The 13,870-nt window shown below is 39.6% G+C and overlaps 1 protein-coding gene across 1 annotated transcript in view; it reads right to left on the bottom strand.

Moving 5' to 3' along the window:
- CACNG6 (calcium voltage-gated channel auxiliary subunit gamma 6) overlaps nucleotides 1-13,870 on the bottom strand; it is a 730,930-nt gene that overhangs the window by 55,628 nt on the left and 661,432 nt on the right. Inside the window, exon 2 of the mRNA XM_044080421.1 lies at nucleotides 11,327-11,401. Within this exon, the coding sequence (XP_043936356.1) occupies nucleotides 11,327-11,401 (75 nt within the window). The remainder of the gene's footprint in view (nucleotides 1-11,326; nucleotides 11,402-13,870) is intronic.

Raw genomic sequence — 13,870 nt, 5'->3', positions numbered from 1 at the left:
ATTATTTATTTATATATATTTGTTGACCGGGAGTGTCTGACTGGACATAGGTCCATTTTCAGCGGAGGCCCAGGGAGAAAAGCACCACAGTTAAAATAAACAGACAGTAGTTACATTGGATTACATAGCGATTAACAATTTACATAGCAATTACTTACAACATATTTACAGATGAAGAACATAGTACATCAGTAGACAACTAGAATCTTTATCTGTGAAGTACATAATAGACATTAACAAATGTTAAAATAAAAAGTTCCTGCTATATAATAAGTACTAGGCTTATGAACATCTGAGCTTGCTATAATCACAGTAGTTAGTGGAGTGGAAAGAAAGGTAGTGGTTGGATGGGGTGGGTGATATTAGAGTGGGAGCTGCAAGCGCATAGCCAGCATGTTTTTAGGTGCACTTTTAGTAAAGTTTTGAAGTGGGTGCATGATGGTATGGAGGTAATTGTGGGTGGGAGTTCCATAATTTGGCTATGGTGCAAGAGAATAGTGCTTCACCAGCAGAGTTATTGGCTTTAGTGATCTGCAAGTGATTTTTGTTGCTGGATCTTAGTGGTCTGGTGGTGCGACAGGGTTGTAGTAGATTCTGGAGGGATGGGACATTTAGTGGATGGTTTACTAGTTTGTGGGCGAGTGAGAGTTGATACCATTGAAGGAGGTGAGGGAGTTCAAGCCAGCCCAGTTCAGCAAGTGAGAGACAGTGGTAACTATGGTAGGATGCCCCTGTGGCGAATTTGGCGATTTTGTTGTAGCAGGTCTCTAGCTTGTTTAGATCGCATTGCCTTAGGTTGGTATATATTGATATTTGTAATAACCTAGGTCATTCTCCTTCTGAGTACTTTGGATTAATGCTAACATTGAGACCATAGCTTTAGAGACCACCAGCAATTTGAACCCTAAGGCAGGAAAGTTAGTAGGCTTATTTCTCCTACTCTGTGCCCTAGTGCTGGAAAAAGATACATTGCAGACATTTTTTGAAATGAATGAAAGGTAGAGAGATCTGTAGTCTATTACATGATTCTTATGTATCATGGGTTTCAGCTGGCTAGGCAGCCTTTTATTACAGTACAGTGAAAAATGTGTTGAAATTAGTAAGATTATTCAAAGTAGGCAACAGCGTACCCAAGACACTTTGCACCAAAAACTATAACAGGATATTACTCTTTTCATGCATGAAGCATAAGAAAAACAAAACAATCTGTTTTATCTGTTACTTTATATATGACTATTGCTAGTGAATGCACACATATTTAATATTTATTGGACTGAATCACAAACAGTTGAACCCAAGTGACTGAAAAATCATTTGAATGAATTACATTTGATATAAAAGTGTAGAAATGTATAGACAGTATGTCATGGTGTCATTTCTGATCATAGGAGTTATTAATGAAATGAGTTTAGAACACTGTGTGTGTGTGTGTGTGTGTGTGTGTGTGTGTGTGTGTGTGTGTGTGTGTGTGTGTGTGTGTGTGTGTGTGTGGATTGGCAGTGGCAGCCATCTTGTCACACCCCCAGATCTGTAGATATTTGCATTTGTGTACCTGCATTGATTCACTGTGTGTGGTGTTTTTTTCTTCTTAATAGTTGTGTAACTGTGAATTTAATTTTTGTAAGTAAGTGAGTGTGGTGGTATAGACATGTTTGCCCCCCTGCAAAAACTTATTTTATGATCTACAAGCTGTGTAGAATATTTTCTATTAATTGTGATTCAGTGAATCGGTTTTCTGCTCTTTGTATTAATTGTTTTGTGATTCAGTCAAATGAGCATCCGATCAAATGGCATAAACAGGCCAGTAGTCTTAGTATGTGCACAAAGGAACGAAACATATCAGCTGGTGCAGAGAGTAAAAATGTATGAAAGCAAACAACAAGCATATGATACAGAAGCAAGTTGTTATATTTTGGTAACAAACCAATTTGTCCAGGGAGTGACTGGAATTAGATAGAAATTGTAGTGGGGATTAATAGGGTATGGGGGATGAAAGGATTAAATGGGAATGAAGGAGGATTGGGAGGAAATGAGGTAAGGGTAGGGAGGGACTTAATGGGCTTGGTGTGAACTTACTAAGGCAAGGTTATGTCCTAGATGACCTGTAGGTATTTTGGGAGACAGGTAGTCTTTGGGTAATAGTCGGGCATGGTGGTAACGGAGATGTGTGTGCTATTTTTTTGTGTTATTTTCTCTCCTCTGTATGACAGACTTTGAGGATTCTCATGGTATTTATTTATTTATTTATTTATTTATATTTGTTGACCGGGAGTGTCAGACTGGACGTAGGTCCATTTTCAGCAGAGGCCCGGGGAGAAAAGCTCCACAATTAAAATAAACAGACAGTAGTTACGTTGGATTACATAGCGATTAACAATTCACATAGCAATTACTTACAACATATTTACAGATGAAGAACATAGTACATCAGTAGACAACTAGAATCTTTATCTGTGAAGTACATAACAGACATTAACAAATGTTACAATAAGAAGTTCCTAGTATGTTCACTGGCTGGGTAATGTGTGTGTGCTTGACTGTTTATGTTGGGTTGGTAGGGTGTAGGTGGTTGGCCAGTTGTTTGTTTGCTTTAACTCAGAAGGCTATGAGGGTGTTGTTGCATTTCCAGAGGCATTGCAGCGATAATGGACTCTAGCTTGCTTTCTCTTGGTATTCAGTGGTTTGCTGGGGGTCGTGTGTAGCATCTCTTTACAGTGTGTTAGTTCATTGCAGTCAAAATGGCCATTTAGTTGGCGTGCAGTAAATGTTCAGTGTTTTTTTTTTCTGTCCCTCTTTTGGTTTCTGGGGTTGTGAGGTGCCTGTGAGTGATAGCTGTTTGTCACACATGTGCCTAGCTCGACTGCGGATGAATGAAGGTCCAGATATATGTAGTACTACTTGTTAAGTTTATGGGCAGATACTTCAAATTTGTCTTTATTTGGGCCTTTGTCCTCCCATTTCGGGCAGGCTTTCTGTTGTGAGATTTTAATGTTGGATGTGATGAACAGTGCAAGGGAGGGAAAGGTCACATGATTGTTCGGCTGTGTTCCCTGGTAGTCGCTCTTATTGCACGCTTTTTTTCTAGGCTTAGAGGAGAAATATTTGCCGGAGGCATATCCAACTGTACGAATTTTCATAGCATGTCAGGTGTGTGCTTCCATTTTTCAGTAAATTGTGGTTTTCTGGTAAATTATTGGCATATGATTACCAATTGAAGTTAAGAAATAAGGACAGACATTTGCATTTCAGAAAATTCATGCTAATGCATAACCTGTTATTTTATTAACTTGCTAAGTTGTAAGAGTAATGTTTTAGTCCCTATCCTTGTCCCACCTTTACTGTGACATTGTCCAGATTTCTTGCTCCAAGAGGTTAAGAGGTATGTTCTGAGACCGTGCAGATGTCCGGATTTCACTGAGTGGCCAGATTTCAGTCAAGCTGGGAATGGTTTTCAGGCTATGAATCATTTGGGACATGCAGGCTAATGATTTCACTGACATTTTAAGTTTGTAGGAGGCTTGGTGGTTGGTTATTAGCTGATGGTTGTCACGGTATTTGGACCTTTGTCCTGCTGTTCTGCTGTCTGGTTTATCAGAAGGGAGTTGCTGCCAAAGGGTGCTTCAATCAAAACGTCTCTTCCAGGACAGGAGTCTGGGTGAACTGCATTGTTGTGGTGGAGTGGAATGGCCGTCCTTTTACTCAGCTGACCTGCAGGAGGTGATTTTTCATAGGTTTTGAGATTAAGCATGTGTGGTGTGGTGCTGACCATTAAGAGGCTGGTGAAATGGTTGCCAAGTGTGTGCGAGCTGTTTGTGCCTATTTAGGGAAAAAAAATCATAACTAAATAAATTAATAAGAGCGGAGAATGAAGGAGCAAAAAGGCAGATGGGGGATTTCGGGGTCCAGTAAGGTAAATAAGATGCCTGAGTGGTTTATTAGGCAAGACACAGAGGAAACACAGCATCCATGGGACCGGACAACATCCCATGCTGTGTTTTACATGAACTTCAGAATGAACTGGCTCCCCACTTAAGCACCATGTTCAATAATAGCCTTGCATCAGGCTTTGTGCCCACTGAATAGCGCACAGCAACAGTTATCCCACTCCACAAAGGGGGAGCCACCACTTAACCCAGGAACTATCGACCTATTAGCCTGATGAGCCTGGTCTGCTAGGCCATGAAACATATCATCATGGAAATCATAAAAAAAGACATTGGTAACCTCCAAACTCTGGATCCCACCCAGTTCGGGTTTGTGAAAGGCAGATCATGCCTCCTGAACCTGATCGATTTCTTTGAGGCAGTCACCAAAGCCATAGATGAGGGTAAGGTGGTTCACACAGCCTATCTTGACCTCGCCAAGGCTTTCAACACCATCCCCCATTCTGGAATTAAAGCTAAACACACTAAACTAGGTATAAATCCCTACGTCACAAGATGGGTTGCCAACTGGCTCACTGACAGAACCCACACTGTAAAAGTTGCAGACTCCAAATCTGACCTCAAAGCAGTGACAAGTGGAGTACCACAGGGTTCCGTCCTGGGACCTCTCCTGTTTGGTATCTACTTCTCTGAAGTACAGGCTAACACAGAAGGCCTCTGGCTAACGAAGATTGAAGATGACTGCAAACTAGGAGCCATAGTCAAGTCCCCAAATGATGTGGACATCCTACAGAAGGGCCTCGCTGAGACAGATGCCTGGTGTCAGAGCCATGGCCTCAAGCTCAATACCAAAAGTGCAGTGTCATCCCCTTTGGTAAAAACTCTGTACCCATGAACTACCACATAGGCAGCAATCTACTTAACACCGAATGTGTGATAAGAGACCTTGGGACCCAGGTGGACAGTAGTCTCTCCTTTGATAGTCACATCACCACAGTAGTCAGGAAGTCCTTCTACATGGCACACCTCATCATAAAAGGGTTCTCATCCAGGAAAAAAGAGGTCATTGTTCCCCCTCTACTCGACACTCATTAGACCCATTATAGAGTACAATGCCCCTTTTGGAATGTACTTCACAAGACATCTGCAGCAGCTGGAAAAGCCACAGAAGTACCTCACAAAGAGGATTACTGGACTCAAACAAATTCCCTACACTGACCGCCTCAAAAAACTCCAGCTTTACTCCGTAGCATATTGCCAACTCCGAGGTGATCTCTGCCTAACATATAAAGCTATGTCAAACCCAGAACTGTTGGACATGCTACACCTAAAAAATCCCAATCCCTCCAAGCTACATGCTCTAGGGACCTAAACCTTGTCACCACAATAAACAGGACATGCTGGAGGGATAGATTCCTGTCCCAGAAACTTCTCATAATTTGAAAAAGGCTACCCATCTATGTCAAGCAAAGTTCTTCATTAGCACTCTTCAAGAAAAATCTTGATGAGTGGATGGGAAATAGGAAATACACCCTGGGGATCACTTCTGTGTATCTGCTCAACAGTGGCACAGGAAAATAACTTTCTTGGGTGGCGTAAGCCAGGGAACCTTGTTGGCTAGGCTTACATAGGCCCTTAGTGGCTTATTGCTCGCCTGTTACATATGTAACATACTACAACTGAAGGAACAGTGATTTTGTTGGCATTGCAGTTGCCATCTGCACTTCTGCAGTAAACATACCTCTCAAATGTACAGGTTTTTTTCAGAATGTCCAGTTATTTGCGTCATAATTTTGGTGCATTTTTCATAAAATTAGTTTTGCTGTCAAATTAATGGCAATCATTAAAGAGTCAACTTTAAAAATAATGGCACACATTTGAGTTTCAGATTTCATACCCTTCAGAAAATTTATGTTAATGCAAAACCTGTTATTTTATCAATTGACTAAGTTTATAAGAGATAGAATTAAAAGTTGTCCCTATTTTCGGGCCTTTATCCTACTTATTCAGATTTTTGGTTGTAAGAGGTTCAGAGGTATGGCCCTAAGAGGTTGAGAGCTATGGTAGCCATTGTGGGTGAGGGGCAAGAGCCTTGGTGACCTAGGCTTCTGGTGGTTTTTCAAAACTTACAATATTCCATCTCCGAAATGGAGAACATCAGCCATCATAACTTGGGACAAATGGGGCATGAGGTGAAACATGGAATACTAATGTCAACTAACATCAACTAGGATTGTTACTGGAGGGTTAGATTTTACTGCTCACTTATATAATTAAAAAAAGAAGAAATTGGTAATGAAAAAAAAAGAAATTTGAAATGAATTAATGGTTATCAGTAGGGAATTCCTGATACGGGTTGTTGGCCCCTTGGTGTGGAATTTCAGGACGTGTGGGCTGCTGAGACTCCTAATGAGGTGCATAGCTGGACCATGTGTGACTCCTTCTTGGTGTATAGGGTAAGGGGAGCGTCATATATATTACTAATAAAAAAAAAAAAATTAAAAAAAAGGAAAAAGAAAGGTCAAGTGGAAGGAAGTGCAGTTTGGAAGGAGTTATGGGGGATTAATACATGTTAACGAAATGGATAGACAGGAGTTTGGCAATCATTTTTTTTCTCTCTCTCTAATTGCTACAGTACTTATCGCATTTTTTTTTTGGCAGATGTCACACAGGAAAGCAGGGTGGCAGCAGTCAAGGGACTTTGCTGCAAAGGATTCACCCACCACTGGAGTGGCACGTCATGTGGTTGCAGACAGTGGTCTCGACAGATGCTGACTGCTGCTGTCATGTGTGTTTTAGCTGATGGAGTGCTATGATATCCTGGTTGCTAGAATGGTGCACAATGAGGTCACAGATGGGGGAATGCAGAGTGAGCAGCAGTCTGGCCTGAAGGAAGTGGATTTGGAAGGTAATGGATTCTGCTGGGGGGGAATGTTCAGGTTTCTGGAGTGGTGCACATTGAGGTCTCAGGTGGTCTGACTTATTCGGTGCTAATTAAGGCATGTCAGAGTTGGCATGGTTTGGGGTAGTGTAGGTCAAGTCAGGGGGAGGTATGTTGGGGGCAGTGTAAAGTAGGGTTGGGGATCATTTATGGGGAGTCTGGGGTTTCTACAGGTGGGGTGGAGTCACAACAATAATGGGATCATAAAGTTACTAGGGTAAAGGCTCTAGGACTCTTACAAGCTAGCCAAGTTCACCCCTTATTTTCATGTGCAGCACCTAATGCCCTAGTCCAAGAGGGACATGAGTGACACACCCGGGGTGAATTTGCAGTTACCCATCCAGTTGTTAAAACTGTGTTAAAGAGGGCCAATGAGGTAAAGTGGGAGGTTGTGGCAAAGGTGTGGTATTTTTGGGGAGACAAATCTGTCCCTCAAGTAGGTTCTACTAATCCCACATACCAGGTTAAGTTCTTTAGAATGAGTAACACATGTATCATTTGCCTTGCGCTTTGGACTGACAGGAACTGGTTCAGTATATGTATGACTTTTGAGAGTAGGCAGGGTTTGATGGAGCATTGTAGGTATACAGGTGTTTTGGGGGATATGGGAGGAACTGGGTGCTTGGTTTCTTACGCAGAGCTTAGAAGGATTAAGTAAGGCATTGTTTTGGATTCTTTGTAGATGTTAAGCTATGTTTTGATCCCTTACCAGATGCAAAAGTAAGACATGAAAAGATGAGCCTCGAGGGGAAAGCCAAGGACAAGCAGAAGATTAAAGATGTTCAGCTTTTTGGGCCACTGAAGTTACATGTCAGCCAGTTTACTTGGGACATTTCGGGTGAGGGTTAATAAGTTGGTACATGTATTTTTACTATTGTGGTGCCTTTTGGAGCATTTTGGTGGGATGGTCTTTTGGCAGAAGGATAGGGTTCATGGGGATTTGCATTTGTTTACTAATGTGACAGGAGTTTTAGTGTTGGTGGACATCAGTTGGAGGTTTGGTTTGTGGATTGTTAGATGGCAATAAGGAAGGACAGTTTAAGGGATGGTGAATATTTCAAATTTCAATTTAATCTGGTGTAAGAGGTGTAACGAGAGTTGTTGGGGATTAGGGTTAATTTTCAATGTTTAATGGCAATGGTATGAGTTGTGGTGTTGTGTTGTTAGATGAGGTGTGTCAGGCTTGCATGAGTTTGGGGAACCTTTTATAAAGAAGGCTTATGGTAGGGTATCGCCCCATTGGTTAAATTTGTGTTGCAACTGCCTGTGTGAAGGAGTTTGGGTAAGATTTAGTTATTGGTTAGGCTTTGGAACAAGGTAAGGCAGTTCAGTTGGTCAAGGGGTTTAGCTGCAAGTAGTATACTTGCAGATGGACAAGGCTGTGTGAACTTGCTAAATCTTGGTCAGTGGTTCATTGGTTTGTAGGGCTGGGGTGGGTTTGATAGAGAAGACTGACAGACATTGGCTATGGTCAAGATAGGTTTTGTTGCGAAGGATGCCATTGGCAATTGCAGGTTTATTGGCCTGCAGTTCATGTGATATTTATTTTGCAGATGTATTAAAGTCATTCAGAGGGTGGCTGTTGGGCAGAAGATACTATGATGGTCATTAAATATTTTCTTGTTTGTAATGGATAGCTGGTGTGATGGCAGGATTGCTACTCAACTGATTTTGGAGAAGAAATTTCATTTCGGTCATTATTATATACATTGGGTAGTAAAATAGGACTGCAGTTACACCTGATGGTATGCAATTCCCTTTGTGTGGTTTTATGTGGCATTGGGTTTAGTGTTATGGTGGTACATTTGGTAGGTAATGACCTAGGAATCATTACTATTGGTACTTAGGTTAAGGATAATTTAGTTAATAAGCAGAGGCTGTGTAAGGTTATGGTTATTACTTTAACACTGGAGAGGGACCATTGGTTTAATTTCAGCCATTTTGGCAACTGGCTGCTTTGGGAATTTATATGATAGGGCTTTGTGAGGTGATGACAGGGATCCAGTTTGGTTTAGAAAGGTTGAAGTACATCAAATGATGTTTGGCTTAACCTCCTTTTAGGTGCTGTTAGGATTTGGAAATTTTGGTAAGAGGGAGGGGGGGACAGCCTTGTCAGACTGGTGGGCGGAAAAGAGAGGCAGGCTTGCTCTCTTCTGTTCCCCCTCTGGTGTTGGATGTTCATTTTAATGAGCTGGAAAATGAAAGTGAGCAGTTAGACGCTGCTCGATAACTTAAATAAGCGAGAGGAGGTAAGGACACTGTTTATTTGGTTGGATGTTTAATTCAATAAGTGGTAAAGGAAGTGAGTGATGGGATGCTGCTTCCTAAGTAAAACAAGTGAGTGGCTGTAAGGACGCTGCTTATTGGGTCAAGGTGAGTGAGGTCATGCTGTGCTAGTTAACAGTTATATGGATGTTTATTCTGTGATTAATATCAACTATACTATGTTTATGTTGTGATTAATAAATAATATTGGTTAATGAAGTTGTATTTATGGAAGTTTAATAAAGGTTGCCAAATGTCATTCAGTGTGATGTGCTTATTGAATGGGACCAGGACAAATGAGGTTTGGTAACAAATCAATTTGTCCAAAGATATTTTCGTGGGGGGGGGGGGTAGATAGAAATAGTAGTGGGGATTATAGGATAGGGGAGATGAAAAGGTTAAATGGGAATGAAGGAGGATTGGGAGTTAATATGGTAAGGGTAGGGAGGGGCTTAATGGGTTTTATGCAAGTGTAACTGGTTAAGGAATCATATTTTGGCATGAACTTGCTACCTCCCCCTCACTCTTTTTTGGAACAGTGGGTGATTGTGGTTATTTTGTAAGTCCAGGTATGATGGTGAAGAGGGGCAGGCATGCCCTCTTCTGTTTCCCCTCTGGTGTTGAATGTTCACTTCAATGAGTTGGGAAATGAAAGTGAGCAATTGGACACTACTTGATAAGTTAAATAAGTGAGCAGTGATAAGGACGCTGTTTATTTGGTTGGATGTTTAATTCAGTAGGTGGTAAATGAAGTGAGTGGTAGGACACTGCTTCAATAAAGTAAAATAAGCGAGTGACTGTAAGGATGCTGCTTATTGGTTCAGGGTGATTGAGGTCATGCTGCCCTATTTAACAGTTATATGGATGTTTATCCTGTGATTAATATCACCTATACTATGTTTATGTTGTGATTTATAAAGAATATTGATTAATGAAGTTGTGTTTATGGACGTTTAATAAAGGTCATCAAATGTCATTCTGTGTGATGTGTTTATTGAAGGGGTGCAGAACAATATGTAAATATATCAACACACTATAGTAATGGAAAAAAAAAACGGTAAAGAAGGAAATAGTTACAGGAAAAAAGATTCCTTTAATAACATTATGCTGAGAAAAGATGGTTCTTTTCTGTTAATGGGGCAGCAGGCAAAAAGTGTTTCACTGTCAGCTCACCGCGGGTTATTGTTTTCTGCTTGTAATGTGCTTGTAATAATCTAAACTGCTGATAATGCATATTCAAATCATATAATTTATGCCTATATTCTTGTCTTTTCTTCCGTATCTATAGCCACCGCAAATCAAAAACACACACTTTCCCAAACTTCACTAAGACATACAAAGGTTGTTATATCTGTTCCTCACCCACCCAGTGGAGGCTGATCTTCAGCCATCAGCACACAAACATATTCATTTTTCTTCTACTGGTCTCTTAGTGGGTAAATTAAATAAAATGACAATCACACAGGTTTCTTCATTTGTACAAAACCCTTGTTTCATTTACCATCTACTCATCCATAAACACTTGTAAGAATACAACAAACAGACCTACCTATCATATCCATCAAGAGCACATCTTGGGCATGAGGGAAAGTAGAAGCGAATTACACACCCCCCTTTGACTTTTCATTATATCAACAACGTGAAGCTGAGAGGTAGTTAACAGATACAACACAAAAATAAGTTTTTTCAGTGTATGAAGTTAACAACTGTTTCTTTCTCAGGTAAAGGAGGAATTATGATTACCCTGAGGATGTAACTCACATCAGAGAGATTCAACAAGGAATCTGTTACAAAACATTACAGACGAGTCTGCATCGATGTAAAGTGACAACCACACAGACCATTTCTTCCACTTCACTTATGTAATCAAAGCAGCAAATATGCAGTGTCAGTCACTTAAAACATGCCTTTAGCTTGAAAGATAAAACAGATAAATGCTGTTTCTTACAGAGTCGTGGTGACTTGACAGCAACTGTGCACTTTGCCTGCTGCTCTGATAACGGACAAGTACTGAAAAGATTGTTAGGTAAGGGACTGGATAGCTTAGTATAGCTAAAATAGTTTGAGCAAAGTACAGTGTGTAATAATAATGTAAGAAACCAAAACCTCAAAGACTGATTCAAGAAGACAAATAGAATCTGAATCCAGATTTTTTGTTTCATTATTCAAAAGGATGTTCCTCTGCCATGGAGATAGGTAAACTGATCTACTGATACACATCATATTTTGACAGTACCTTTTTTAGTTGTTCGATGAAAAATGTGTATATTTTCTCCCGTCGTGAAGAACTTGAAAAATGTGCAGTTGCTTTCTGAAATAATAAGAGAAAAGCAGTTACAATCAATTTATCTTGACCTAATAATCTAAATGTACAGAGAAAAATACTGTTTAATGAAGGTGGGGCTTTGTTGCAGACAAAGAACTATACAAAGGTAGCCTGATGTTGTTGCATTAATTACGTGTTCCGCTACATATGTATAATAGACAAAAGATATGAATTAAAGGGAAAAATATTGATTTAAGGATATACTTAGGAGTATAAAATATCTGAACACAATTAGGCTAATGAGACAAACTGGCCAAAACCAAAAATCTTTTGCTCATTTCATAGTAAACATACAATCAGTTTCCAATTGAAGTCAGAATAATATGTCTGAATAATGAATATTTTTCTTGTAATTAGACAGCTGAAGCTAAAATTGTTTGTGTTACACCTTTAAACTCAAACCAATATCTATATCTATATATCAATATATCTATATCTATATCTACATTTATATCTATGTCTATATAGATATACATACAGATATATAGATATCTTTATACATCTCTGCATATAACGTGTATATCTATAGCTGTTTATCTGAGTCTATATTATCTTGGTGAAAGCAACTTACAGTGAATGGCTGTTCATCAACCACCACACACTGAATAGCCGTTCATCGAACGCTCACATCAGCGAACCTTTTTCATAGGGATGGGAGTTAGCTGGCCATCATTGCAAAGTTGTCCTTTTCCCTGCTGTAGTGTGATCTCAGAGTTTGTATATATAAGTAGGGGGTTGTGGTGGGTGTGAGTGGTGTAGCCCCCCACCTTGGTGGTTTGAAATAATGCAGTGTGTGTGATGGTCGCAGCCATAGACAAGTAATTTTCTTCCCTATGAAAAATGTTTGCTGATGTGAACATTCGTTGAACGGCTATTCAATGCTTTGTGTTTGGATGAACAGCCATTTACTGTAAGTAGTTTTTGGCAAAATAATATAGACCCATCTATATATATATATATCTATGTATCTACATATCTCTATTATAGCAATGTCTCTATCTATCTATCTATCTATCTATCTATCTATCTATCTATCTATCTATCTATCTATCTATGATATGTATGCAAACAGTCAGACTATGAGTTGTTGACACAATGATCATTGAGGCAAACTAAGTAAATCTCAGTTTAATGAAACTCCTGAACAGGAAAATGCATTTAAGTTGTGCCTCTGTGGGAACCATGCTAAAATTTGTGCTGGAGGTACAGGTACTGCAGTGTGAAGTAATAGAAGAAGCTGAAGCTGCATCCCTTGAAGAAGCCATGATAAAGCTTGCTCAGACATTTTGCTAGGTCATACATGATAAGTTTGCATTGATGAGCCATGAATTGGTGAAGGCTGTTGAGGCTGTTGCAATATATTTATATGTATCGGTATGTGTCTGTGTGTATATATATATATATATATATATATATATATATATATATATACATTTATATATTTTTATATAAACAGAGAGAGAGACTGTATGTTCGTGTGTGTGTGTGTGTGTGTGTGTGTGTGTGTGTGTGTGTGTGTGTGTGTGTGTGTGTTTGTGTATGTCTGTGTTTGTGCCAGTGTGCCTGTGTCTGTATGTAAACACATAGTTCTCTTACTATGTGTCATTCATTTGCTGAGCTAGGTCTGTTTCCTTTCCTCAAAGGATGGCTCTTCACGTCATCCATTCAGCCCAGCTTCTCCAGCGGATATCCATGCATCTTCTATTTACAGGTTTTATAATGCATCATGCTTAGTTTTATAACGGGAATCTCATCTGTCACACAATGACATCTTATCAGCTATCACTAATGTAAAAGGTGATGTTAATACAATGACAGCAGATTTTTTGACTTATAACTTTATTATTTAAATACCTTTATTAATTAAATTCACTCATTTTGAGCAAAGATATAAGCAAGCATACATTAAAAGAAAAGAAAACAAACCATGGTAAACATTTTTCGCTTTATTATCAAATTTTCAAATCTAACTCCGTCGACTGCAATTTGTTCGATCACGGAAAGTCGAACACGGCAATTTCAAACTCCAAAAGCCAACCTAGGAACGGGTTTTAACATGGGTTGAGATAGGGGCGAGGTTTGTATTTCGGCAATAGCAGTGAACACCTATCTCGACCCATGTTAAAATCCGTTCCTAGGTTGGCTTTTGGAGTTCCGCATTGCCGTGTTCGACTTTCCGTGTTCGAACAAAATGCAGTCGACAGAGTTAGATTAGAAAATTTGATAGTAAACCCATTTTTCATTATTTTCAAGCCTTATACATTTCATTCACTCCTAAATTTCAGTTGCTCAACTCCTGTGTTCTCAAACCTCATCCTTCCTCCTGAAAATTGCTCTGCATGAATTCTTCTACAAATTTGATTTATTTCAATGAATATTAGCAAATATTTGTGGACTGGTAAAGAAATCAAATTTAAACTTGAGACAGTTCAAAAATCACTGCAACAAACCTCA

Source organism: Protopterus annectens, chromosome 1.part1 (genome assembly GCF_019279795.1).
Source record: "Protopterus annectens isolate FY-2018-M chromosome 1.part1, PAN1.0, whole genome shotgun sequence".
NCBI classification, from domain to species: Eukaryota; Metazoa; Chordata; order Ceratodontiformes; family Protopteridae; genus Protopterus; species Protopterus annectens.
Note: the sequence above shows the minus strand (reverse complement) of the source record. Positions and strands in the feature narration are given on the sequence as shown.